We start from the raw sequence: 26,077 nt of genomic DNA, 5'->3' as shown, positions 1-26,077 counted from the left end.
CCTGAGTCACCACTTTAGCTAATGGGGCCTCCCACTGCTGCCGCGCTGCCACCGCACAATTTCTGTTCTCATCCTGAAGCAAAGTTCTTAACCCGAGGTACTATTTCTGGATTAGCAGAGTCTGTAACCTGAAGTGTCTGTAACCTGAGGTACCACTGTACTTCTGACTGTCACCATTTCCCTTCAGTGGAAAAGATTAGAATGCTGGTGACAGATCAGTAAACTGTAGCAGCTGTAAGATGCTAATCTTTTGAAAATGCCATATCAATAAATGTATCATTGCTTGTGCAGCAAAAAAAAAGATATCCTAAAGACAACTAGCCTACACTTAGGCCCAGGTTATCCAAAGAACCATTTTCTCTCAAATGAACCTGGCTGGGCTCCAAGATTTTCATGAGATGCCCTTCTTTCAATTCTGCCACCCTCACAGGCATATATGGGGGAGGCCTTCTTGGTGACTGTTCCCAGGCTGGAACTCCCTTACTAGAGAGGCTAGACTGTCTCCCTCATTATCCCTCTGCCAAGAAGTGAAGACTGTAATCTTCTGGTGGGTTTGGGGGAGCTAACTGTTCTTAAGCAAAGGGCTTTTAGTAGTGCTGCACTGTTTTTTTCTTTACTAGATTTGTTTTCATATGATTCTAATTCTCTTATAGTTAAAGCAAACATGGATAAAAAACTGAAAGCTAAAAGCATATGAAAGATAATAGTTGAAAAGTAATTGAACTATTATCTTTTATATGCTTTTATCCATGTTTGCTTCAATTTTTATGACCTACTTTTCTGGGAGAAAAGTTGGGATATAAACGAACAAACAAATCATCAGTATTTGTAAACTATTATAATAAAAGACATTCATTTCTCTAGCTGCCCACAACCGTTCATGAGGATTCAGTTTACCACTCTCCTTCACCCCTTTCACCAACAATCCCAAAAGCACACACCAATCAGAAACGCAGGGTCATTTTGTGGAAAAGCCACACTTTGGTAATACTGCGCACTGCCTTGAAGACTAAACGTTCCAGATTTAACCGCTGGCATCTCTCTTATGGCTGGTTAAAAGGCTAACAGTTTAGATTTTTCATATATGTTAATTCATGCGCCTTATACAAAAAAAAAGCAGAATCCTGTATTGCTTCAGACTGCACGTGTGTGAATTATATTTTTGAATGCTTGTGGCTGCTTGCATGCAGCGATATGATGTACTAGTCTCTTTTTAAAATTAAAATTAAAAATCGACACTCTCCCTTCCTGAGGAATTCCACACCTGAGTGCACATGTTGTGGGTAGCTGGCCTAAACCCGCCCCCCCAATAACTTCAGTTCTGCCAGAAGAGGAGCCTTCCCACCTCCATCCGGCATTCCTGCTCAGCTGCAAATACAGAGGCAAAATCTGTACGGGGGATGGAGGAGAGAAGGTTCCCCCCCTCGGGGGGGGGGCGGCACGTGCAAGAACCCGGAAGGGGCAGCTGTCACCATGGAGACAAGAGCGTGCGTTGGCGGTGCGGTTAGGGCACTACCGTCCGGTTTACCTGCCGCGCCGCTGGCTTCGAGAAATCAATGGCCCCAGAAGGGTCCGAGCCCTCCCACCGCCAGTAGAAGCGAAAGAGCCGGCGGAAGGCGTCCTCGCCACCCTCCCGCGCCGAGACGGCGCCCGCCGCCATCTTAATGCCGGGAATGACCTTGCTCGCGCTCAGCGGAAAGGGCACGAGCGCGCCTCCCCATTGGCTGGCCGGCGAGAGCCCGCCTTACTTCCTCCTGGCTTTCAAGATGGCGGCGGCAGGTCCTTCCCGGCGGCTCTTCGAGGTCTTCGTCGCCCGCGTGCCGTGGACGGCGGGGCCAAGTGAGTGGGGTGCGGGGTTAGGGGCGGGAAGGGGTTTTAGAGAGTCCCAAGGGGTGCTGTAAGTCGGCCCCTTTGGCGTCTTAAAAGGCGGCTAGCCGGGGTTATAGCGTGGGTGCCTGGCGCTTCCCGCTCCCGAGGTTTTAAGTCCTTTTCTCCATCCCTGCATCAGATGCTTGGGAGGCCCGAGACGTGAGTCGAACCCACCTTCTTTCTTGTGCTGAGGGCTTTGTACCCCGGCTAAAGGGCTACAGAGGAAGGGATTTCGGCTGACGCCATGCAAGCAGCACCTACAGAAACCGCCTTTCCTCTGCAATAGTGCAGGGCTCTGAATTCTTTTGCAGCGGTCCATCTTCCATGTGTACAGCCCTAAGAGGATCTCCACTATTCTCGCCCTAATTTAAAAACCACGTCGTCGTCATGCACAGAAACGCCCCAAGACAACCTGGTTTGATAAATGACTCTCTCTCTTTTGCAGATGAAGTAAAACAATATTTTGCTCAGTTTGGCTCTGTGAGAAAATGCTTGGTGCCATTTGTGAGTATCATTGCCGTTAACTGAACCTAAGCTCAACAAAATATTTCTTCTCCACCACGTTTTAGTTTTATACAATTGCAATTTACATATAACAGTAAAATTCAGGTCTGGCACAAAGCCACCTAACAAATATTAATATCCAGTTGGTATCATCACCTGCATTTGGATTTTAAAATGCATCTGAAAATTATAAAAGAAAAAGTCAAATGATTGAGACAATGCAGTATTCCCTGCTGGCACCTTTAGAACTGTATTTGAACACACTTAGCAGAGGCCACCAATGGTTCTTTTTCTTCCCATGCATTTTACAAACTTTATTTTCAGATGGACTTTCAGCTAGTTTCTGCCCTCTGTGATATCTGCATCTAAGGGCTGCTTGTGCTCAGACGCTGATATCTCAGGGTTAAAGAAAAGCATGCACTATCCACTTAATATGAAGGGCATACAGTTCCCACTTTACGATAGATTGCTTCCTATCTTGTGCTGTTCACTGCTTGTGTATTTAAATCAGGGATACAGGGACACACACACACACAGCTTTTGCTGTGCTAACATGACAGGACATCAAAAAATGAGCACTTTGCGTTTCATGGGAATGCATTACTTTTGTACTGAAATCTTAATGATTTCAGTGGAAGGGTTAATTATGCAACTATGGCTAGATCATGTTCCAAGTTGAGTATTTTGTGTTTGGATACTGGCAATCAAGTACAAAATGTTACTGCTTTCCTTTAAATTTTATATTTACAGTGCAGTCACATATCTACTCACAAGTAAGTCCTCTTTTAATGAGGATTTACTCCCAGCTTATAGGATTTCAGCTATAACTCCACTCATTCCCAGTGGCCTATCCAAAATTAGTTTCCCCCAGAAAATTCTCAACCCCCCAGTGAGGCGTTCACAAAGTAAAGGAAGGATTGAACTCTGATTAATAAGAATAGACACAGAGACTTGAACCAGCAAGACTCTGGGAAGGGTGCATATAATATTCTGTCTGTCTGCAGCCCCTGGCCCAGGTAGTTTTATTTACAAAAGAGCTTTTTACAGAGTGTTCGTAAGAACCAATCAGATTTCTTCTGAGCATTTCAACAAACCCTTGTGGGAACAAGTTAAACCACCAAAACTAATTAACAGAACTACAAAGGAGTCCACACACATGATAAGGAGGATGGCCGGGAGGACAGCAATCATTATCACCTTCATGTGAGATCTGTTTCCTGGCCCTAAGATTAACATCCTAAGATTACCATATCAGAAAGCTACATCAGAGAAGCTTGCCCAATACCTTTATGGCCCAAGAGCCTGCCTGGCGAAGCAACTGGGCTGTGTACGTGACTTTGGAAGCAAGAGAGATGGAACAGGGATGCAGAGGTGTGGATTGATCAAGAATCCTATCAAAATAGTTTAAACTCAGTCAATGCAATGCTTTCATTGCTGACACAGATGGCTTACTCTATATTTGTTATAATTCCTCATAGCAATCCCACCTGATCACCACCCCAGTAACTATGGGTTGCCTTTGTGCATGATGCCTGGTGTTGATGGAAGTTTGAATTAAACAACATGTGGAGGGTACCACATTGGCTACTCCTGAGGCAACTAGTTAGCTTCCAGCAAATTCATTCTTGTCATCCCACATAAACCAGTGAAATAAGTGGCTAGGAAACTTCCTAGTCTGCTGGGAAGAGAATATAATTTGCCAGTTGTTTAACATTTATGATTGGTAATGGCTTTCTGCATGACGCTGTTGTTCACCAGGTTTCTGTTGAAGGTGAAAAGGGCACATGTAGTCCATACTGAAGTAGCATTTAAGCAGTAGTTGATTAAGTACATAGGATCCATCAAATCTAAATCAATTCAACGTACTTGTTTTGGATGATTAGGATAAAGAAACGGGATTCCACAAAGGTTTTGGCTGGGTTGGATTTTCTACAGAAGAAGGTCTTAAAAATACTTTGCAGAAAGACACTCATATTCTAGAAGGAGCTAAGGTAAGAGGCTATGGTACTGTGCATACTGAATTTCTTATCCTAGAAGAGAATTGCTATTTTATATTTAAAGGTGAACATGGAGAATGGCCTGGTTAGCTTGTTTGTTGCACATTTCAGACCTTTCACAAGTTCAGACCTAATAAGTGACTTGAGACTTGCATAAATACAACAGATTTATAAGCAGGGGAGTGAATAGTTTTCAGTCCAAGGGGCATAATCCCTTGTGGACAACCTTCTAGGCCTACACGCCAGTGGTGGATGGGGTCCAGAAAGTGGGCAGAGCAGTGGATGTGACTTACAGTAGGCTACCTAAGAGCCTTGCAAAACCAGAGGCTTTATCCATCCACCTGTCCATATAGAAAAGCAAGAGGCGGCACCACAGCTAAAGAACATGTTCCAGATTGGTAAAAGAGAAAGGTGTGGACTGAGGAGTCTTGAGAGCCAGCATTTGGTGGCATGTCTTTGTTTTACCCACTCCTGATCTACAGGGTGTAATATATCATCATGGTCTGAGTAAGGAGAGGGTAAGTTTGCGCTCTCCTAACACGGTCTCATTGCTTGATTGCGTGGAGGAGGAAGAGAATTGTTTCCTACTGTGTTATAGTAATTCCCCCCCACCTTACAGGCAGCACTGAGTAGGGGGCAATGCTAGTGTTAAGCCTCAACCCACCACTTTCCCAAGCCGAGCTGACCACAGAGAACAGGGCAAGGAGAAAACAACTGACACAGCTGATTTGTACATACAGTGGTACCTCTGGTTATGTACTTAATTTGTTCCGGAGGTCCGTTCTTAACCTGAAACAGTTCTTAACCTGAAGCACCACTTTAGCTAATGGGGTCTCCTGCTGCTGCTGCTGCTGCACCGCCACCACGCCGCAATTCCTGTTCTCATCCTGAAGCAAAGTTCTTAACCCGAAGTACTATTTCTGGGTTAGCAGAGTCTGTAACCCGAGGCGTATGTAACCCGAGGTACCACTGTACTCTGTTGTGGTACTTGAGAGGCACCTTAGTTAGCATTGTCATCCACAAACATTTATTCACAACGGATAGCTACATTTTATCTCTACCGCTTCCAGTTGCAGCAGAGGTGGTGGGCTGGAGTTGAAATACTCAGGGGCATGTTCTTAAGTGTGCTTCTTGGGTCTTTGCAGCTCAGGTGCAACGCAAGCCAGGCTGTAAAGATATGCTTTGCAAACCTAACTTTCAGCAGGGATCAGTTGTACTAGGGAACTTCCGTAAAGAGCTCCTGAGTGCAACCAGTTCCAGTGGGTTTTGCATTTGGTGCCAATTAAAAGGAACCCAATGCAAAGCCTGCTTGCCAAGGAACATTTCAGAGACCTTGTACCACTTATTCTTTTCTCAGCTAACCCTTCTCATAGGATTGTTACAAGGATGAAGGAGAGGAAAATTATGCACCCCACTTTCAGGTCCTTACAGGAAAGAAGAGAAATAAATAAAATGGCTCTCATGTTCTATCCTTCATAGTTCAATTCATACCTGAAATAAGTTCAGTCTAACAGTCTTTTCACAGACATTTACTTCACAAATGAAAATGAGTCTTGAAAATTTCGTGGAGTGTGAGGTTATGGAAATCTATAATGTTTAAAGTTCTAAATGTGAAATGGGGTATATTGAATAAAGGAAAGTTGTTTGATCATTAGTCAGTGCATTTACAGTTGAAAGTTGGCATAATTAAATGTTGAAAGCCATTTATGAAGCTGTATCTGAAACACACATTGTAGTAATCCTAGGTAATTTTAATTAATAAGCTGATCTGGTATTTCTTTCAGCCAAAAACGTATTTCATTAGGGGTTCAAAACAGGCCTTGATTCATAGAAACTTACACAAATGTTTTATGAAGAGTGGTTTCAACTTATGTGGAACATCACCTCAAAAATGAATATATTAAGTATATCAACATTGATATGGATATTAAGATGGTTTCTTCTACTGCCTTACTAGCAATTGTGTTTGTTCAATCTTTCAGCTTGATGTGAAACGTCAGAAAAGCAAAGGCCACTTTTCAAACAGAAGAACTGCTGACATCAGTTAAAGGAAGGAGACTTTATTTCACTGCTGTATAAAGAAACTAAAATAAACTTGGATATGTATTCATCTCAGTTAAATGAATCCAGCTGTTTCTCATAAGCTTAAGATGAATGAACTATACAATCACAGCAGAGCAAATGAACCACAATACACTTTCTTCCCCCTCTCACATACGTTACAGCAGAAGCAGGGCAAACTATGTACAAGGGGGTATTATCAGATGGAATAAGCAGCTTTAACTAAGAACTCCATATACACCAGGCAGCTTATTCTGACCTTAAGAGAACAGAGCTCCACCTGTGTAAAAACAAAGGGGCAGCACAAAGCTAGAGCCCCAAACACAAAACCTATAATTCAGTGGTCCAGTTTTTCCTTACTTCCTCTGTTCCTTGGGCAAAAGTGTCCCTTTAGCTGGGTGCCTATATCCGCTATACAGGAACTGTCAGGTGGTTTAGACAATCCCCTGCAGTCTTGTTTAAAATGCTTGAAACCAATTCCTTACTCTTTCCTTCTCTTCTTGCCTTCATGCTCATGTTCTTTAGGACGGCTACTATCAGAAGGCCTTTTTGAGCCCCCATGCTGTTTGGCTTCCTCCAAGAATTTGTCTAGACCGAAAGGATCCTCCTCAAACTGAACTGGTCCTTCTCGACCTCTTTGCCTGCGGTCTGAGCCAGAAAATTCCTTATCAGGAACAAACCTGCGAGACAAAAAGGAAGTAGTAAATCGAGTGTTCTAGTAGTAAAAATACAATTGGAAATACTTGAAATTTCCATACCTGTTAGTAGTTTTTATTCGTGCCTCCAAATCATCACCATACACGTCCTTATCCACATTTTTACTAGGTCTGTAGATGTTCTGGGCCATGTCTTTGCCACTTCTCCAGGGCTGGTCATAGACATTGTAAATTTCATCTTCTCCTCCAGCAAAGCCACTGTCCATACCCTAGCAGAACACCAAAACCATCTATATTAGTTGGATACTAACAAGCACAGTGTCCAAAAACAGGTTCCCTTAGAAGTCATCAATACTACTCTGAAAACCTATCTAACTGCATTAGGTAGATTACTATTCAGAGTCAGAATACAGCATTCTCTGGGAGAACAGAAATTACCCAAAAAACCAACAAGTCCCAACTTTGTTGCATACTAGCGTAAGAGAAAAGGATAGAACTATTCAGATGAAAGGAGAAACTTGGTTCTCAATGGCTTGGGATACCAGGTTCAGGTTTAGCTTCCAACCACAGTGGTGTCAGAGGGCACTCTTCTCCACTAAACAGAAGTGCTGCATGCTTTGAAACACTATTCTAGTGAATGCTAGATTTACCCATAAAGAAGGCGATATTGCAGGATAGTGCAATGCATTTTACTATTAACCTACCCATAGTTTTCTAACCACTGCTCATTGAGGGGTTTTGGTAGTATATTAAGTTATATTTAGAGGTGTCTTCTTTTGTATTACATTATACTGGAGTGGGCACCCATTTTTCCTGTTGAGGGCCACATTACCTACTTTAGGGGTAATTTGGTAGGAGGCACATGATGAAGAGTCAGAGCCAAAGGGGGGGACTCTTCATCTCTTTCTGCTGCCGCCTCCTCATCCTAGCAGGTTGTGGGGGTGGGCAGATTATTGTATGCCAGAGGTTTGAACTGATCACTTGCAGATGGTTTTTAAAATCAGTACTGCATAAAGTTTTCCTGAGGGCCAAAAGTTACCCACCCCTAATTTACATGTTGAATTCCTAACAACTGAAAGGCACAGGTTGGTGTTAGAATCTAGTGCTGTTGAGAAAATGAAGCTGTTTAATTGTATTGTCTGGAGGAAGTGCTGAGTTTGCTTTCCTTCACTCAATGTGTTCTAGGATAGGGCTATCCCATTCTGCGATGTGGCGCTTGCTTTAATAGGCCCTTTCCTGTGGCCTCTCTTGGTCTGGAACGCAACAGTACAGAATGCTTGGTAGCTGCTCCTTCATTACAAAAATAATCTTGAGGAAATGTGTCTTCAGAGTCCAATTCCTTTCCTACCCACTCCCCACCAGCCTAATATTTTCTACAACAAATGTATAACCTGCAACACACACTAGTTACAGGTTCCTAGTTGTTGTCATCTGAGTACTTAAAATTAGAATTGCTGAAAATTAGGAACATAGGCTCAAATAACTGTTTTCAGATCCACTACACAGTGAGCTATTTGGAAAACAAGCAGATAAAATATGGCTTGTTCAATCTATTGGCTGACATGTCATAGCTTAGGGCAGGCATCCCCAACCTTTGGCCCTCCAGATGTTTTAGACTACAATTCCCTTCATCCCTGACCACTGGTCCTGTTAGCTAGAGATCATGGGAGTTGTAGGCCAAAACATGTGGAGGGCCACAGTTTGGGGATGCCTGGTGGCTTAGGGTATTTTTATTTTATGACGTATATATCTTTTTAATGCTGTACATCTGGCCATACACATGGCAATTGTCTCCTTCAAACGTGATAACTTTCCACAGCAATGGAAGGCATTACTTACCTTACTCTGGTTGAAGAGCCTTTGGTCATACTGGATCTCACTGGATGTCCGAGGGTTAGGAACACCCAAGGCAATGACTTCACTAATATCTCTGTTCTCATTCCTTTGCAACTTCGACCTGAGTTAACAACATTGTATACTGGTTATGTTGCAAAAATATCAACAATTAAAACTTCCATGTGAGGAGTTTGCCTATTCAGAATAAAGATGTTGGAAGTCAGACTTAAGAGTTTTGCGGGGGGGGGGGGGGGGCGCTAGACATACTTTGAGGAAGCAGTGCTGATTTGCTTGAACACAGGAATAACTTAGTCATGAATGACATTTGAACTACCCAGTGGTTCCTTTGCATTTTTCCATCTTCATAAAGCTAACTTCACACCATGACAAACTGTTTTTGAAACTCTCAACTTCAAAAAATAGCCTGCCATACAAGCCTGGGCAACAGCAAGGGGAGTGCTCTTTCAGAACCTCTTAGGTCGTTAGTAACATGTTTTAAGCATCTTTGGATTCTGGTATTCAACTTCAAGGAAGTTATCTTTCTTGTAATACAGAATACAGAAAGGTAATACAGGTAATACTGAAAGGGCCAAACAGAAACAGACTGTAAAATTAAACTGTTCCCCTTGTCTCCAAAGCAGGTATAATTCTGTTGCGCAAAAGAACTGGGCTGCATAGAAGTTGTGGAATATATTGTATAAAGGTTCTTATTAATTGCTACTTAACACAATTAATTGTGTGTTAATTATTCTAGCAGCTAGTTCACATGTATGCTTGCTCAGGAAGTGCATAAATTAAAACAAGGGAGATGATTTGAAACAATTTAAATCTTCAGAAGCAAATTTAATCCATTAATGTTTTTTTCTGGGTGATTTAAAAATCAATCTACCCTGCAAAGAGATGGTTCTCAAAATACAATAGACAGCTAGTCCGGCTGGCACAAAGTGTGCAGCCTAAGAGTAAACTAGGTGGGAGGAAATCTACATGATGGCCACAGGAGGACCTGCCACATTCAAGCCTTTATCCAAGCATCATTCTTGCCTAAGGGTAAATATTGCATTCTACACTGTCTGACCATCAAAAGCAAGATCATGGTGGTATTATTATTTATTAAATTTATATACCTCTCTTCCTCCAAGGATTACTGTGTGGTTTACAGTATAAAAGCAACAATAAATATCTTAATAATAAACAAAACCATAACCCCTCCCCACATTTTAAAAAGCCATAGATTGTCTGTTTAATATTCTCCATGCTAATCCTCAAAGTTAACTTGTTCCCATCAAAATATATTTTTTAAAAAATAAAAATTGTTCAGTAGCATCTTAGAGACCAACTAAGTTTGTTCTTGGTCTCTAAGGTGCTACTGGACAATTTTTTAATTTAAAAAAATATTTCAAGTGCATCAGACCAACACGGCTACCTACCTGAATCTCGTTCCCATCAGATGCAGATCCCATCATAATACATCCTTGGTCCCTCCTTTGGGACTGATAGAGAGAAACTAAGGAACTAGTCCTATACAGAGCCTCAACTAATGCTATGCAGAAGAATACACAAGAACTTAATACATAGAAGCACAAAAATCAACACATACTACTCCTTTTAACATAATAGTGTACCATAGCACACCAGAAATCACTTCACTACAGGTATGTACATTTCCAAATCTTGTAAATTGCTTTGAGGTTTTTTCCAATGAAGTGGTATATAAATTTTATATAAACAGTAACTTAATACAAAAGAACAACCAAACGAATACTAATTTGTTAGGTTAGAATCAAACGTTTTACATTTACCTTGATCAAGTAGTATACTGCCCAGTTATTATTAGCTGAACAACTTTACCTTTTGTCAGGGGCTGCTCTGGAAAGATTCCGGTCGTGCTGTCTCTCTTTTCGTCTGTCATGTCTGATTTCATCGCGTTCTCTAGCTTCTCCATCCTCTGCACAGATACATTTGAAATTCAAAATTACATGCAGCCATCTCTTATGTGAGTTAACAGCAACATAGTGGAAGCTGAACTTGCAGCTATGAAGAACACAGTGGATGGTGGACTAAGTACTCAGAAGTTAAAGGGTCTCCTAACATTTCTACACTTGTTCACGAAATACTTAATTTTTTTTCTGGCCCAACAACTTTAGTGCTTTCCCCAGTTTTCATCTAAAGGTTACATGCCATTAACAAGAAGCCACTTAAACTACAATTCTATGCACACCTACTTGGAAGTGAACGCCACTTAACAAAGGAGAACTTACTTCCACATAAACATGCATAGAAATGAGCTGCATTCTTTTTGCATGAGAAACACTATGCATGTAGAGGCCTCCAGAATGAAGCCACCCTTCTGTAACTGCATACAGTGCAGTCTTCCTGTTAAGGTCAGTACACTTGTCATGTGCAGAACCCTCTTTGGAATATTTTATGAAAGCCGCAGGAGGATGGGATATACCTTTCTCCACATGGGTTTTGATCCCTGCCCTTCGCTCCCTGGCCTTCTGGGCCATTTCCCGGAGTTTCTCCTCATGCTTCTCTTTTTCCTTCTGGGCCATCTTCCGCTCCACCTGGGCTCGCATCTCCACAGCCTCACGAGCCTGCACAAGATTCAGAGCACAGCCAGATGGTAAGGAGAGAACAAGAAGACCTAGTTTTTATGCTTTTGAGTGGTAATATAAAACAGGATGTACAGTCCAGAACTGGAAACAGCCAGCTGCTTTGGGCTGATCAAGAAACTAGACGAGGGCTAGAAGAACAGTGTAGAAGCCATGCCACACTACTGACCCAAAGCCATTTCCAAGCAACCGGCTAAAAGTTGCAATGCTGCTCAAATCTATTCTGTGGAAAGAAATTACTCAGAAAGATGCACTGCAGAGAAGCAACTATAGCCTGACCTTCCTGTCAGCAATGTAGAGAGCCTCAGCCAACTTGGCAAAGTTTTCATTAATGTGGACAGTCTGCAGTCCTCTGCCATCCGCAGCCAGACGCTTGTCTAATGGAATGGTGTAACCCTGGAGGAAAAACAGACAAGACAGTTGATCATGAAGGAAAAGACATGGCATGCCAAGAAGCTGCCCTAAATCCTTACTTGTAATTCAATATTAATAAATTAATTAATTAATTTCTATACCGCCCTATACCCGAAGGTCTGAGGGCAGTTCATTTGCTCTAGGTGCAAGTAGTTGCATTGTTTGGTTTTTACTTTTGTAATCCTCCATACACCAAGCCCCTGTTTATGGCATTAGTTGAAGTAATACAATTCCATCAGTTTCAAAATTTAAAATGGTCTTTAAAACTTCCTTGATTCTATCTATGCAACACATTTTCCCTTTTCACTATTTGTTGTATACTGAAGAATCCCAACAAATGCAGAAGTGATTCGTACCACCACCACCAAGTATCTGACTGAAGCTGCAATCCTGAGCACGTTTATTTAACAATGGGAATAACATTCCAAATAAAAGTAGCACCAAAGTAGCACCAACCATGTTTAAGTTGCTGGGAAAATAAATCATGTTTCTACAAACTAAAGTTTTATTAAAAGAATCAAAGAAACCCCTGCACCTATGACATATTCAGTGGCCTCAATGTGATATTCTCTTAGTAAGACCTGCCACAGAAGTTTTAATAACAAGGAGGATTATCCTAAACACCACAGGAATTCATCACTACTCCCTCTTCCTGCAAGCACTGAACTGTCAATGTCATTGTTCTCTGAATAGGACAACAAAGGGCCTTTCAAAAGAGAAAAATAGCTCAGAGTATAGGAGAGAGACAAAGGCAGCTGAGGCAATTGAAGAATAACCAATTTATTGTGGCACAAGCTTTCTCTAGCAACATCATAGACCTTAGTTGGTAGACAGAGAAGGTGGTACATATACACACTGACTGCAACAGAAGCTAGTTACCATAAATACCATAAATGTGAACCAGTAAATAATTTTATATACGTAATTCCTCCCATTTGTATCCTGCTGCTCCTCCACTGTGTATATATGATTACCCCAGTCTATAGCAACAGTCCTGTGAAGTATGTTAGCCTGAGTGTACACAACTGGCCCACGGTAATCATATAGGGTTAATGACTAAGTGGGAATTTGAATCTAATTCTTTCTGATTCAAGTCCAACACTTCCAGTGACTTGGATAAATAGATGCTGCTGCAAGAATATATCTTTTTTTGGTAAAGGCTTGAGAGCATCAGGGCAAATTGGTTTCATACCCTGCAAACAGCAGTATGAGGGAATTTTAAATACTTTCCTTTGCCTAACCACAGTTGATCACTGCAAAACAGCAATTTACTATCTAGCATGTTCTTTGCCCTTGTCATCTTGGAAGTTTTAAGATAAAAGGCAGAGAAGAGTCAAGCCATATCACTGCAACCTCCTTTCTGAACACAGCTGGTTTACTCAGCTCTGGATGCTTTAAAGTATCATTCAGACTGCAGATCATTTTTTGAGGAGTTTCCCCAGCAGGATGCAACATTACAGTTTGACGTTATGACAAGTTAATTACCTTAGCATTTTTCCAGTTTGAAATGCAAGGAGGAATTTTCCATTCTTGTTGCTCCTTCACAGTCATCTGAACAGAGAAGAGGTAAAGAGATTTTAGATTTTTCCCCCTTTTTACCAATGAGAGGCGGGGATTCATTCCCATTCTGAAACACAGTAGCTGAGTAGCCATGAACCGTCAAATAGGAAGTGTCAACAAAACACAGTGAAATGTTTTCCCCCCAGCAATTGTCATGTTCATTCAAGCTGCATCTCCTGGAAAGCTAAAACTAAAAGAGAAGTTATCAGCAATTCTGGCAACAGTAGCTGAATGTTTAAACCTCAGATACCAAACCTTTTGGGAAGACCTAGGTCAGTTTATCCAGTCCAATTCCCCAAAATGGGAACTTACATCTATATCCAATGAGTTTAATTCACATAATCCTCATTGGTAGCACTGAAAGTTTCTTCAACAAATAGTAGCCCAAAGAACATTCATGGCTTTTACAAACATTGCCACATTGCTCAAGTAGCTATCAGGAATGAATGAACAAGGTTTACCATGCCAAAGTGCCTACGGAATAGATGGCTCCAGACTTCTCAAGCAAGCAAGTCTAGCCACAAGCTATAGGGAAAAGAAAAACAAAAAATCTGGAACGTCACTAGACAATCTAACCAGGAGGAACATAGCTCAGTTGGTAGAACATGACTCTTTAATCTCAGGGTTGTGGATTCGCACCCCACATTGGGCAAAAGATCCCTGCACTGCAGGGGGTTAGACTAGATGACCCTTGTGGTCCCTTCCAACTCTACAATTCCATGATTCTAGCTCAGGTCAAAGATCCATCTAGCCCAACAACCTGTTTCTCAGAGTGACTAGCTTTGTTGAATGACCCTGGCTTCTAGCATTATGAGACAAGGAGACAAAAAAACTTTCATGCTGTGCATAATTTTATGGCCCTGAAACTTATTTCCCCTTGCTTACATTTTTTATAAACTATGAATCCCCAGACACTGTACTCTTCCTTGCAGGGGAGCTGCTGCAGCTTCTCATCCTTTCAGTTGTCCCTTTATGCACCTATTTTCAGGATTTCAATATCATTTTTCAGATATGACAAACATAACTACACACAATATTCCAATTGTGGTTGCAGGCATTACAGTAACAGCAATTATATTTTTGACTGAGATGTCCTAAGGTTTCCTAAAAAGGAATTTATCTTTTTCACAGCTGCTGCGGAGCAAGTAGCTGTTTCACTGAGCTCTCCACCACAAACCTGATCTTTCTTTTCTGGTTAGTCACTGCTCTCAGATCTCCTTGGCGTAATATGTGAAATTAGGATCTTTCCCCTCAATTTCCATTAAACCACTTTTGCTATTCTTTTGTACATTCACCTAGTTTGTAGAGATTCTTTTGGAGCTCTTCACAATCTTGGGTTTCACCAAACTGAATAATTTGGTGTCAGTCTCAACTTGGCCACCACACTGCTTGCTCCCAACTCGAGTCCATTTATCAACAAGTTAAAAAGCAGTGGTACCAATACAGATACTTAGAAGAACTTACATCCATCCATTTTTTAAACTGTCTAAACTGACACCTCAAAATTACATTTTATTGTAATCCATGTCCTTCCCACTCTCCATCATGTCTAATGCTGGGATAGCTTGTTAACTTCTCTGAGGCTGGAGAAAAACAGTTCCTGCCCAATGGCCCCCAACGGATTGTCTGTTGATACGCACACTTGAATCCTCCATACTTTATGCATCAGATGTTTAAAAATGTTACATAAGAGTTGTCACGGTTGTCCATTACCTTTCTGCTGGGAGAGTGCATTACAGGAGCTGGAGGTGATGGTGGTCCACGAGGAATTTTCTTGTTAATCCTAATGAGTTGAAAAATAATAGTAACCTTAGTATGTCAATCTCCGTCCCTGGACCCTCTATGGCACAATAGCTGTACATTTCTGATTCTTACTTGAATCTTGGTGGCTCCATGGGGTCTTTTTGCATCTCCACCATTCTAATAACTCTCTGTTTTGCACCAGAGTTGAAGGCCACACCTTGCTGTGATGGTGTGTATCTGAAAAAACAAAGAAGAAATTCAGTTATCAATACAGAGACTCTAATGAGCTTCTTATTTACTTTGCCAGAATTTTAGTTTTGCTCACAGACATTGGATTGCCAAGCATACACACTTGAGTAGAAGTGCAGAAGTAAATGATGTGTCACTGTTCTTTCAAACTGAGCACACATTGAACTACAGAGCTCTGTTTCAATCACACAGCAGAGCCCGATGTTCTAATTCCTATCCAATTTTACTGGTAGGATAGTAAAAATCTTTCCAACTGGATACCCTGTATTTCAGACCTATATATTTGAAGGTAGCTTCACAGCCCTCATTGTGCTATTCACCATTTATGGGCCACAAAAACCATCATATATTTATTGCAAGAAAGTTCATTATCAGAAACAAACCAAGAAGAGAACACATAGCCACACAGTTTCCTATGCATAGCTAAGTACATCACGTTCTCTGTAACAGGACTAATATCACATTTCATTAAACAGCAATAATTTCTTAACACTCATGTAACTGCTTGTGGCCTGAGATAATGGTTATGTTTCACACTCACAAAAAAGGCCTTACATTAAACTTTGCATGCAAAGAAATTTCAACAATCCAAAAATTGTCCAGTACCGAATGTATTGAGCTGGAGCTAGTTTATCAGCTGCTCGGACTGGCATGGCTGCTGCAATTTTCTGGGAGACAGACTTTTCCAGTGCTGCTCGAGTCTTTTCTGTAAGCTGCAATCAGAAATGTTACATTAAACACTTGGACGAGATGCAAGTGGCTTCAATAGTTAGGTGCATCACTGACCACAATACCTCTCTGACAGCTTCTTCATCAGGTCTTTGCAGATCAGGGTCATCCACATTCATAACTTCCTTTGGAACCAGGTCTGTGTATTTGCTGTAAATGACCTGAAACATTGAAAACAGCATTATGAAAAGGGAATACTGTAAATGAACAAAAAATCCTGCATACTCATGGAGCTTCGTTTCCCTCCTCATTTATGGAGCTTTTTTTAATTAAAAAAACAACAACAACAAACTAGATTAGTTTTCCAAAATAGAATTGTCCAGATAAGGGCCAAACACTAAGAATATATTTAGAATTCCAAATCGGAAGCCTTTTTATCATGACCATAGAATCAAAGTTGAGTTGATTAAAAACCTGGAATTCTTTCATACCCTGTTTGGAGCTACTGGGATATTTTGCTTATGTCCTTTCCAACAAATGGTACTCAAGGTGGCTAACGTTAAAATACAAAACATAAAAACAGAAGGTAAAAGATAAATAAAATAATTGCAAGGAAATAGCTCATCCTCTGGTGCAATGGCTGTCTGAAACTTTAAAAGTTGCACAAATTGCAAGCATTATGGAGTTTGATTGGTTAAGAAAAAGCAGACAGAGTGCTTTGCAAAGCTGTCACATTTATTAATTTTTGAGACCAGAACAAGTGAAACACATTTGTGTCAATAAGCTTGAATTATTGAGGGCTTATTTGTGAGAAGTTCATTTTATAGGCAACTCCCTGTTTGTGAGGGGGTTGCATGAAATTGCATATAATTTGAACACCCATTGAAAAAGCCTGCAAACACCCTGTTCCGCCCCACCCCACCCACTTTTGAGAGATTTTCAGGTCACATCCGGGTTTGGCACAATGCACGTGTGTGAGGTTGCACACATACCAGACACGCCTAAAATGGTTGCTGCGTGTACTGCATTTGCTATTAACATCACTGCATTTTTGTGGCAGCTTTCTTCTTTAAAGAATAAGGTAACGTTTTAAGAGTTTCTGGGCAATGTTCTTCAGGTTCAAGAACTAGTGCCCCTTTGCCATCTAGAAATGGGATAAGGCAATTATGTTGCAGCAGGATGCATGTATAAAGGTGTCTACTAAACTAAACCTATATACCATTTACTATAGACTATGCCAGGAGCCAAGAGAAATGGTAACACGCGTTCTTTTTTGTGGTGCTACCAGGTAATTTCTCTCAAGCTACTGTGACATACTTTTGTGATTGCTTAATCTTTTGCCTGTGGGGGAGGCAGTAATACCACACAGTTTTCTCAAAGCATGTGTATAATTACACAACTGTGAAAGCTAGAAAATGTATTAAACTCTAATATCCAAAACACAACATATACAAGAAAAGATGATGGTAAAAAATAAAGAAATAGAGAACTAAGTCCTAGCAAACCAGGAATTAAGTTGTTCTATATATCCATAAACTGAGCCTAATTGCTCAACATTACTCAAGGAGGCAAGTATTCACCCCAAAAGAGATTGCTCTAAGCAGCACCTCTCCATCTTTTATGGTATTTGCCTAACTATAAAAAGAGACCTGTAGCTCAACTAATAATTTAGCACAGGAACGATTTTCCAATTCTCATCCAAGTATTCCAGAATTAACAACCCTTTAAATGAGTATCAATGGAAACACATCTCACAAAGCCAAATGAAGGACATTTGAAGAGCAATATTTCTTCATGGTAATTAACTATAAAACCCCCAAGCTCACTTTAAGAGCTCAAAATATCCCAGAGAATGAAAGAAGATGATGTTCTATCCACATTAAAACGAGTAAGCTCTGAATATGATAAAGCCACGATTCATTATCCACTGTTTATGAGAAAATGATAGTAAACCGAGTACAATGTGGTAGCCTTACTGGTAATAACAGGCTTGCAATTACCATTCATGTATGGAGAACAAACGTTTCCTCAAAGCAGTAAGGTGAGTCCTGCCTACTGGGAGGACAGACCCACATGACTCTGGTTCTTTCCCAACTCAAGGCTACATGATGGAGGTTGTTCAAAATGCTCTTCGCCCTCTCTTTTCCACATGTTTAGCATTTATATGCATGGAGGCTGAGCATTGGGTACACTGTCTCTTCCCTTAATCCTGGAGAAATAGCCCACACTACTGAAGGAAAAACAGCAGAATATGTCTGTGTGGGGACGATCACATTCTGAGGAACTATTAGGAACACTAGGTAGAAACACATTTCCACTTCACATGCCACAAACATCATTTACTTCAAAATAATTAACACAGATTCATCATAGTCTCACACTCACTTCTAAAGCTCACAGTAATTAAGACAGGCTCAATTCCCTATTTGGTTAATAAGAATGCACTGAGAAGAGGCTTTGCCATTCACCTTGGCTGGGTAAAGAGTGAGCCAGGTAAGTATTCATGCAGAGTATGCATGGTGTGTTCTAGCCTCAAAAGGCAATTTGCTCTTTAAAGGAGAAGCCGAGCTGCATAACCGAAGAGGCAGTGCTGGTGTGGTCACTTTCATATTTAGCTGTATGTGCAGTTTTGTCTCCCTTTCACTTTAAAGGCTACTGGATCTTTAAGGCAGAACAATTGGTGTGTTCATAGACTAATATGGTGACAATATAACTATATCCACCTTCGCTGTCCTTCAGTTCCTGCAACCAAGGAAAGTAGTGCTCAAGCATCTATCCCATTGTTTGGCTTCCCATTCTTGCGTGAAGCTAAGTAGATTCCCCAATCTCTACTTTCCTTGGTCCCAGAAACATGACATGTAGACTGGGTAGGCAACCATAGTAGTGGAGTGAGCACCAACACCCTCAGCAACTAACTGTGAGAATAGCCAAATCACCTACTCCATAGTTACTTAAGGGCAGGCACCCCCAAACTCGGCCCTCCAGCTGACTACAACTCCCATCATCCGTAGCTAACAGGACCAGTGGTCAGGGATAATGGGAATTGTAGTCCCAAAACAGCTGGAGAGCCGAGTTTGGGGATGCCTGCTTAAGGACAATACTCTAGGTCCTGGATCTATATATGTAGCAGAATGAGGTGGAAATATTCGAAGATGGTAGAATTGGCTGTAGTACTTCAAACTGAGGATGGAAGGTTCTGTTTTTGAATGCTGCCCTGCAGCCTGAAGTGGTACAGTCCATTCTATTACATAATTTTGCTGCATATGGAGACTAGGCCTCAGTGATGTTGACTATGTGACCACATAAAGACTCACATCCTTATAATAGGCAGATGCTATGAAATGTGTTCCTGTATTATTTCTTAAGAGTGTAGCAATTCAGAAAAGTGTCTTCACATGTTATACTTTCAAGATATAAATCTCATGTTCTGCCACTGTACTGTTGGACTTGTGGGAAGCTCATCTAGAATTCATAACAAAACTTTTCCAGGTTGCATTAGAATTAGTAAGCCAAGTAAAATAAAACAATATCCATAAACAATAAAACTATATCTATATACAAGCATCTGGGAAGTCTATTACCTTGTCTTTTGACTGTCCCTGCCGAGCTATAGCATCGTATTTTATTTTTCCTTCTGCATCCACTTGAACAGCTAATGCATTGGACATTTTCTTTTTTCGGCCCATATCCAGTGGATATTGGGCAACATGAATTTCTGGGAAAGCACCTCCATCTCCAAAATCCTATACAGTAAAATAAATTGGAAATGATTACAAAATGTGCAAAAGAAACAAAAAGGTATTGTTAGTACTAGACTAGTCAATCAAAAACTAACAGCAAAGGCTAGGATTTTTATTTCATTTCACTTTTAATTTGTATACTGCCTTTTTATATTACTATACACAAGGCGGTTTACAAGCTGAAGAAACAACAAAATATACAACAAAGTTCAGGAACAGTAAACCTTTGGCTCTGCAGATGTTGTCACACTCCAAATCCCATCAGCCTCAGGCAGCATAAGCAATGGTCAGAAGTGATGTAATTCAACATCTGGCAGGCCCCAAGTTTCTCACCACTGAACTAGATATTAGGATGGGTATCTATGTAAGCAGCAGAGTTACAGAACTAGACATATTATAGGCCCTTACATTCAAGAGCCAAGATCTCACTTCTCTAAAGTAACTAAAATAATTATTCATGTCAACAACTGTGCACACCACTCTTTACCTCCAACATTCGTGGTATCCATCCTTTCCGATAACCGTAAGGGGGTGGCTCCCTTCGTGATGACACCAATGCAGTCTGTCTCACCCTTTGAGATCTTGCCCTCTCTTCTAATTCCAGCTGGTCTTGAGATAGCTGAGTTGGTGCTGGCAAAAAACTAAGCAAACAGAAAGAAGGAAGTTAATATTTGGACTATATCTGTACACATTAGACAACACATGAAATATTGTTCTTATTTCATTAAACTGTTTTACAAAGAAACTGCAGTTCTGCGCTTTTGATTGATTTCCTCTAATTTGCCTCTAAAGAACTCTTTTCCTTCCTAAATTTCAGGTTCCTGCTGCTACAGTTCTGATACAAAATCCAAAGTGGTTTAGGTAGAGTCCATACTGAGCTCTTGTGACAAAGTCATTCTTCCTTTCCACTGGTTTGCAATGCTGATGTTACAATAAATATTTGGTTTAAAGCATAGCATATCTGAGCATTACTCCAACTAGACAGAAAAGACGGTGGGCTGTATCCAACACTGCAGCTCCACTGGCACAACAGATTTTCATGTGTGCAAAATAACTTTATTTCCCTTGTCTGTCCCCTCCAGCCTCTAAAGGTAAAGGTAAAGGGACCCCAGACCATTACATCCAGTCGCGAACGACTCTGGAGTTGTGCTGCTCATCTCGCTTTACTGGCCGAGGGAGCCGGCATACAGCTTCCGGGTCATGTGTCCAGCATGACTAAGCTGCTTCTGGCGAACCAGAGCAGCACACAGAAACACCATTTACCTTCCCGCCGGAGCAGTACCTATTTATTTACAGTAGAACCTCAGGTTGCGAACGTGATCTGTGCAGGAGGCACGTTCGCAAGTGCCGTGTCTGCGCACACGTGTGACGCGATTCAGCGCTTCTGCGCACAGCACGATTTAGAGTTTCTGTGCATGTGTGAGCGCCTAAGCCTGGAAGTAACCCGTTCCAGGTTTCAGAGCATCCGTAACCTGAAAATGCATAACCCGAAGTGTCTGTAACCCGAGGTACCACTGTACTTGCACTTTGACGTGCTTTCGAACTGCTAGGTTGGCAGGAGCAGGGACCGAGCCCATGCCCTCAAAATCAGCTCTTGAGGATTAGGGGAGAGTTCAAAGCAGATGGGTGGGGTGCTGGGGAGGAAGAGGAAACTTAACAAGTCCCATTGTGCCAGAATGACATGTGTGGAGTATTGGATACAACCCACTATCATCAATAAAATACCACGTTAGAAACAGTGGTACCTCAGGTTAAGTACTTAATTCGTTCCGGAGATCCGTACTTAACCTCAAACTGTTCTTAACCTGAAGCACCACTTTAGCTAATGGGGCCTCCTGCTGCTGCTGCGCCGCCGGAGCACGATTTCTGTTCTCATCCTGAAGCAAAGTTCTTAACCTGAAGCACTATTTCTGGGTTAGTGGAGTCTGTAACCTGAAGCGCATGTAACCTGAGGTACCACTGTATATAAGCTAACCCCCAAATGGCACCTTAAACTTAGGTTATGGTTGCCAAAACAGAATGTCTAGGTGCAATTTCCCCCTCAATGAAATTTATTATTATTAGGCGGAGACCCACAGAAATCACAGGCGGGAGAAGCCTGTGAACCTGGGATTCGGCTGGCACCATTTCCCCTACTCGCGGGGAAACCCTGTTTTGGGGATCCGGAGCAACGTGGGGTGAGCGGCGCGGTGCTTTGAATCGACTGCTTCTTTCACGGAGTGAAGCCGCATTGCTGTTGTCGGAGAGCGCTGACTTTTTCCTGTGGACAATTGGATTTTAAACGACTACCCGTGAGTAGAACGGAAAATTGGACTATGAAATTTCTTAATTAGGAACCGAAAGCGGGAAGGTTCTAAACAGGAAGTCCGCCTCCCGTTTTGTAAATAGATTGAAGCAAAGACGTTACAAGCTAAAGTCTTTGAAAGCTTTTGATAAAGGATTAAATTTCTACCGGACAAGAATATATAACCCCTCTTGGAAGCAGGAGAAGAGAGGGGAAGTTTTGGATTTAGTGTGCCTGCAGAAGAGAGTCAAAATTAAATTGCCACTGCTCTGAACCTGGAAAAGGGCTGCCAGATGACGTTCGGGGAATGTTTATTGACAGAACGGATTTGACAGCTAGCTAAAATAAGAAAGGTACTGTCTCCATTGTCCTTTTCTGCGTTTAAAAATGGAGGAAAAAGTAACCGAAAATTGAAACTATTGTTACTTGCTTGAGTTGTGTTTGAAAGAATTGATACAAACGGAGACTGTTTCCCTCTAGAGGGAGCATGTGAAACTGTTACAGGAGTGCATTAGGGAGAGCTCCAGCTGCAAGATAAGATTCTGAAAAATAGAGTCTGACCTTGGATCATTCAAAATGTTGATAGGAGAAGCCATTGTGACTGTATTATACAAGATAAATCACGCGCTGGAACAGCTTCATAAAAAGACAGATGACACGATCTCTAAAATTGACAACTTGGAACAGAACGTGATTAATTTGAATCAAAAAGTGAGTGCTAATACAGAAACAACTCAGGATTGGGTACAGGAACATATCTTGGTTGGACAAATGGTGGAGGAAAAGGAGAAAGCTGATGATGTGAAAATGGTGGAGAAAAAGGAGAAAGCTGATGATGAGAAACTAAAAGTAGTACAAACGGGATCCTTAATTTCTCAGAAGCAGATTGAGGATTATAAATTGAGGTCTTTCATGACTGAATCTAGCAAAAGTCAAATTTCGAGGACAGGATCCTGGCTTGGATTGAAGAAGGAAAGTTGGAAAGAACCCTCTATCCAGGGATTGACTGACTTTTGGGACATGGACTTGGGCTTGGAGGAGTTTGAAGTTTTGGGGGTCGCTAGAATTGGAGGAATCCTGAAATACGTTCTGAAACACTTTATGGACTTTACTTTTAACTTTGGAAATTTGGCTGAACTGTCCAGAAGGAACAAAAGTATTGCTAGGCTGGAGTTTTCCCGAGACTTGCTCCTGAGCATCAAAGAACATGAAGAAGACCTGCAGAAGGGACTTGGAAGAGATTTAAGAGCCTCGGATATTAGGACACCAGGTTGATGGATTATATGGAACTGACGGAAAGGACTGGCAGAATCCGAAGCCAGGGCGAGGAGATAGTGGAAGATTAATGGAAAATTTAAAGTGTTTATTTAGAAACTTTGTTAAAGTAATGACTGTCAGAAAAACGGTGGAATGATATTTTATGGACTTAGCAGAAATACTATAAGAAGTTGGGTGTATATAAGTAATCAACCGTTAATGGGAAATAAGGTTAAAGAATACGTTATTCTTAATATGACAGAAAATAGAAAAGATGGAAAGGATTTGCTGAAACAAGTACTAGAAGCGGGATACAAGAAGGGAGGTGTGAGGAAGTCGAGGAAACAAGGGAATGAAGGATAGAGTATGGAAAAGGAGAGATGCTTTTAAATTGTTTTTGTCTTGCTTTGTTCATGTGTTTAGTTTAATGGGCTTAGGGTGGGTTTGTATTGTTTATACACTGTATTGTTTTTCTCTTTCCTTTTTTTCTTTTTTCTGTTTTTTCTCTCTTTTTTCTACTTTTTTGTAACTTCTAAAAGCAATAAATATTATTTTTTTAAAAAAGAAATTTATTATTACTATTAATTTAATTTCTATACCGACTTATATTTTAAAGAAAAAAAATCTCCAAGTAGTTAGCAACACATTAAAATATCAAATAATACAATCCAGAATAAAACAAATTCAAGCTTCAAGGAAAATATTTCAGATCTTTCTCTAAGAAACACTTTGCCTTCCCCATATTTATTTACCTACTTAATCTGTGACCCTTGGGCGGCAAGGTTCTAGCCTTTCAATATCAAACCACTTAACACCACGTTCCCACTTATGGTCCTTCAGTTTGCTGTTGCAGCATGATGAGGCAAAGCCTTCCCCAAAGTCTTCATTGGATGCCCTTGAGTTCTAGTATTTCATAGAATCTTAGAATTGTAGAATTGGAAGGGATCCTGAGGATCATCTAGTCCAACCCCCTGCAATGCAGGAATATGCAGCTGTCCCATATGGGGATCAAAGTTGCAACCTTGGCATTATCAGCAGCATGCTAAGTCTAAGCAACTGAGCTGGTATGCATAAATAGGAAAACAAATAAATTTGGGAATGTATAACTCAGGATTAATCAAATCACATCCAAGATAACTCCACATATGATCTTCTGATGTCAGAAAAAATCCTGAAGCCTGCACATGGTTTGACAAAGCTGAATACAGTGGTACCTTGGGTTAAGAACTTAATTTGTTCTCGAGGCCCGTTCTTAACCTGAAATTGTTCTTAACCTGAAGCACCACTTTAGCTAATGGGGCTTCCCGCTGCCGCCGCGTGATTTCTGTTCTCATCCTGAAGCAAAGTTCTTAACCCGAGGTACTATTTCTGGGTTAGCGGAGTCTGTAACCTGAAGTGTATGTAACCTGAAGCGTCTGTAACCTGAGGTACCACTGTATGTTAAGTATTTTCACCGTGCATACATGTGATTAACATGTAACAACGGCACATGAAAATGTAAACATGGCTTTCACACTGTCTTGCTTATTTCATACATGCACTGCATCAATTGACTACTCCTGATAAGCTGCAACTGAAGATGTAAACAGAACATGCTGAGAAACATTTTGTTTGAGGCAACACAAACTGCAATGGTCCATCTAGCTCAGTATTGCATATGTTAACTGGCAGAAGATTTTAGGTGTAAGTATTTCCCAGCCCTACCTGGAGCAGCCAATGACTCAATCTGGAACCTTCTCCATGCGAAGCAAGTGTTCTACTACGGAGCTACAGCCCACTTCATGCCACAGTCCCCAAAGCCTTGTTCACACGTTACACTGAATAGAGGTACAAACCGTCTCTACAAATGAGCACGTGCGTTCTGTAGAGCTCAACTGTCGTAGCGTGTGAATAACGCTACAAGTGCACAGCTCAAATTCTGCGTATAGATTGTACGCTAATTGAACGTAACGTGTGAAAATCCCGCTTGGACATAAAACATGCGAAGAAGCCCTTTCCCAACACAACAGGACATCCCGTATGAAAACCGAGCGGGGTACAAAAACAGCTTCCAGGCTGAGGTTAAATCCTTGCCCAGGTGCGGCCGACAGCGAGAGCACGTCTGAATCAGTGTACCCGTATCCGTCAACCCAGATCATCGCCCCGCCCCCATCGCGGTCTATTCGCACCAGCAGTGGATGGGAACCCACCACCACCACCGGCGAAACCGAAATTCCGTTGCCGTTACTAGACATGCCGGAGGGAGAGAGGCCTCCCCACCACCACGAAAACAGCGAGGCCTTCGGATCAACCTCTCAGGAAAATGCCCGGATCGGTCCAGGCCTCACTGGCGAAACTGCGCCGCCATCGTAACCTCCTCACAACCGACTACCATAAACAAAAACCTGGGACTCCGGTTCAAAAGAAAACGAGCTCCGGAAAAGAGAGGGGAATCTGTTCCCACCGCCTCGCAGGGTACCGCTTCAGGCCCTCAACCAACCTGGTCAGCGCCATCTTGCCGTTCTTCCTCTTCTCTGGGCCTCGCCAGCGGTTCCTGACAGCGTCGATAAAGCAAGGCTCGCTTGGGAGCCAAAGGCATTCTGGGAATTGTAGTGCCCGCGCTTCCTTCGTTTGCCGACGCGAGGTC

The 26,077-nt window shown here is 41.6% G+C and overlaps 3 protein-coding genes across 3 annotated transcripts in view; 1 reads left to right on the top strand and 2 right to left on the bottom strand.

The window, feature by feature from the left end:
- ALKBH1 (alkB homolog 1, histone H2A dioxygenase) overlaps positions 1–1,673 on the bottom strand; it is a 14,653-nt gene extending 12,980 nt beyond the window's left edge. Inside the window, exon 1 of the mRNA XM_081003929.1 lies at positions 1,529–1,673. Coding sequence (XP_080860055.1) covers positions 1,529–1,660 — 132 coding nt within the window. The 5' untranslated portion in view covers positions 1,661–1,673. The remainder of the gene's footprint in view (positions 1–1,528) is intronic.
- SLIRP (SRA stem-loop interacting RNA binding protein) lies at positions 1,674–6,485 on the top strand (the record flags this gene model as incomplete). The annotated part of the gene is made up of 4 exons (XM_081003940.1): positions 1,674–1,839; positions 2,315–2,373; positions 4,257–4,364; positions 6,353–6,485. The coding sequence occupies 4 exons, from the start codon at positions 1,674–1,676 to the stop codon at positions 6,416–6,418; spliced, it is 399 nt and encodes a 132-aa protein (XP_080860066.1). The 3' UTR covers positions 6,419–6,485.
- Positions 6,415–26,077, bottom strand: SNW1 (SNW domain containing 1). Its single transcript, XM_081003858.1, has 14 exons — positions 25,931–26,077; positions 20,398–20,551; positions 19,752–19,913; positions 16,296–16,391; positions 16,108–16,214; positions 15,385–15,489; positions 15,223–15,292; positions 13,435–13,500; positions 11,815–11,931; positions 11,376–11,517; positions 10,772–10,868; positions 8,927–9,044; positions 7,190–7,356; positions 6,415–7,111 (listed from the first exon to the last, which is right to left on the bottom strand). Exons 1-14 carry the CDS (start codon positions 25,942–25,944, stop codon positions 6,913–6,915), a joined length of 1,614 nt encoding a protein of 537 aa, XP_080859984.1. The 5' UTR covers positions 25,945–26,077; the 3' UTR covers positions 6,415–6,912.

Source organism: Podarcis pityusensis (genome assembly GCF_964106645.2).
Source record: "Podarcis pityusensis genome assembly, chromosome: 1".
NCBI lineage: Eukaryota > Metazoa > Chordata > Lepidosauria > Squamata > Lacertidae > Podarcis > Podarcis pityusensis.
This window is presented reverse-complemented; position numbering and strand designations above follow the sequence as displayed.

Coding starts and splice junctions, on each gene's coding strand:
- SNW1 (XM_081003858.1), bottom strand. Junction 16,392..19,751: donor AGGGACAGTCAAAAGACAAG/GTAATAGACTTC, acceptor TCAATGTTTCAG/GTCATTTACAGCAAATACAC. Junction 9,045..10,771: donor AGAGCAGCCCCTGACAAAAG/GTAAAGTTGTTC, acceptor TTGTTAACTCAG/GTCGAAGTTGCAAAGGAATG.